The 2,005-nt window shown below is 35.5% G+C and overlaps 1 protein-coding gene across 1 annotated transcript; it reads right to left on the reverse strand.

Moving 5' to 3' along the window:
- Window positions 1-203: 203 nt before the first annotated feature.
- On the reverse strand, window positions 204-761 carry LOC113695175 (uncharacterized mitochondrial protein AtMg00310-like). Its single transcript, XM_027214182.1, has one exon. It carries the CDS (start codon window positions 759-761, stop codon window positions 204-206), a length of 558 nt encoding a protein of 185 aa, XP_027069983.1.
- Window positions 762-2,005: the final 1,244 nt, after the last annotated feature.

Consider the following 2,005-nt stretch of genomic DNA (forward strand, 5'->3'; position numbering starts at 1 on the left):
AATGGTCTTTGCCATCTGTAGCCACTAATAAGCTCATCCACTTTCATCATGTTGCTATGCTGCGGTTTCCTAGAGGTGACTTTGCCATCCTTGTTCCCAGGGATCCAGTTATTTTCCCATATGTTGGTAGCGTTGCCATTACCAATCTTCTTCCTAGTTCCATTTGTCACAAACTCCCTGACATCCATCAAACTTTGCCAAATTTAGGAAACATTCTTAGGTATTTTGCACTTAAAAATTGAGTCTCTATAGAAATGCTTTGCCTTCAAAACTTTACTGACTAAAAGATTTGGTTTGGAGATCAGCCTCCATACCTGTTTTGCCAGCAAAACTTTGTTAAAGTTCTGTAGATCCTTGAAACCCAATCCTCCCACTCTTTTCTCCTTTGCCAGTTTCCACCATGAACACCAGTGCATTTTATTTTTTCCTTCAGCTTCTCCCCACCAGTAGTTGGCAAACATGGAGGTCACTTCTTTACAAAGCTTGTTTGACAGCTTATTGCCTGACATTGTATAGACAGGCATAACCATGGATATTGCCTTCAATAAGACTTCCTTCCCACCTTGACTGAGCAATTTGTTCTTCGAGCTGTTCATTCTATTCCTGATGCTGTCATTCATATAGCCAAAGACTTGCTCTTTAGATCTTGTTATAACCATAGGGAGCCCCAGATATTTTACTTGAGTTGCAACCTGAATTGTGCCAAGACTCTGACTCACTTCCTCTTTCTTCTGTTGACTCACATTTTTACTGAAGAACATTGACGACTTTTCCAAGTTTATGGATTGACCTTAGCCTCTCTCGTACTTCCTCAGAATTTGTGTGAGTTTCTTGACTTCCTCTCTTTCTGTTTACAAAAAATTAGAGAGTTATCTACAAAAAATAGGTGACTCATACTCGGTCCATTCCTGCTTATTTTCATCCCTGAGATCCTTTTGTCCATTTCTGCTTGCTTTAGTAAGTTAGAGAACCCCTCTGAGCACAAAAGGAATAGATATGGTGATAGGGGGTCACCTTGTCTGATTTCTCTTTATGGAGTTACATACTCCTTTGGTACGGTAGGAATTTTTTGTGGGAGAACTTATGTTAAAGATTTACTCCATAATTTAGTGGGATGTGTAAATCATGTACATTGATGTAATTGTAAACAAAAGGTTCAGGATCAATTGTACAGTAATTATAGAAAATTGCAACTAAGGCCAATTGTACTTGTCCCCAATTCGTGTTCGACGGGGATTCGGCACGGGATCCACTCTTGTCAAGTTACGATAATTGCAATAGCATATACAACTTATTATATAATTTCAACGGGGGTTACAATTAATTTTGTAAGAAATCAGAAAACTGTCACGTGGAGGCCTCCCCGGGTTGGAGGCATCAGCTACACTACTATTATCTAAGATTTGGGCTAATTTCTGATTAAGTCGGCAATGGGATCGAACTATCCTCGTTTGAATTATTATTAGAAAAAATCATTCAAAACGTTTCTTATATTTTGTAAAATAACTTTTTCATCCCTCACTTTTAAAAGTTTAATTTACGTTCGTTACAAATTCACATTGGTTAAATTTAATTTATATCTAGGTTTTTGACTAGTTTTTTGTCAGAATCCAACACGTGCCTTGCACATGATCATGTTTTAAAGGCAAAAATGTCAAATTACATTTCACATAATCCGATTTATATGTATGAATAGCTTCTTCTTTTTTTCAAATCCATGTATATGTCTATTTGATTTCACTTGAATAGTACAAATAGCATGTAATATATCTCTATTTGATTTCACGTACAACTACAATTAGTTTGTTCAGATAAAATCAAATAGAGATATATTACATGCTATTCATATTGTTCAAGTCAAATTAAATAGACATATAAATGGGGTTTCAAAAACAAGAAAAAATTATTTGTACACATGATCAATAAGGGATGAAAGAATTCATTTTGTGAAATATGAAGGACGTTTTGAATGATTTTTCTTAATAATAAGTCAAGAGTCATTTCT

This window comes from Coffea arabica, chromosome 1e (assembly GCF_036785885.1).
Source record: "Coffea arabica cultivar ET-39 chromosome 1e, Coffea Arabica ET-39 HiFi, whole genome shotgun sequence".
Classification (NCBI taxonomy): domain Eukaryota; kingdom Viridiplantae; phylum Streptophyta; class Magnoliopsida; order Gentianales; family Rubiaceae; genus Coffea; species Coffea arabica.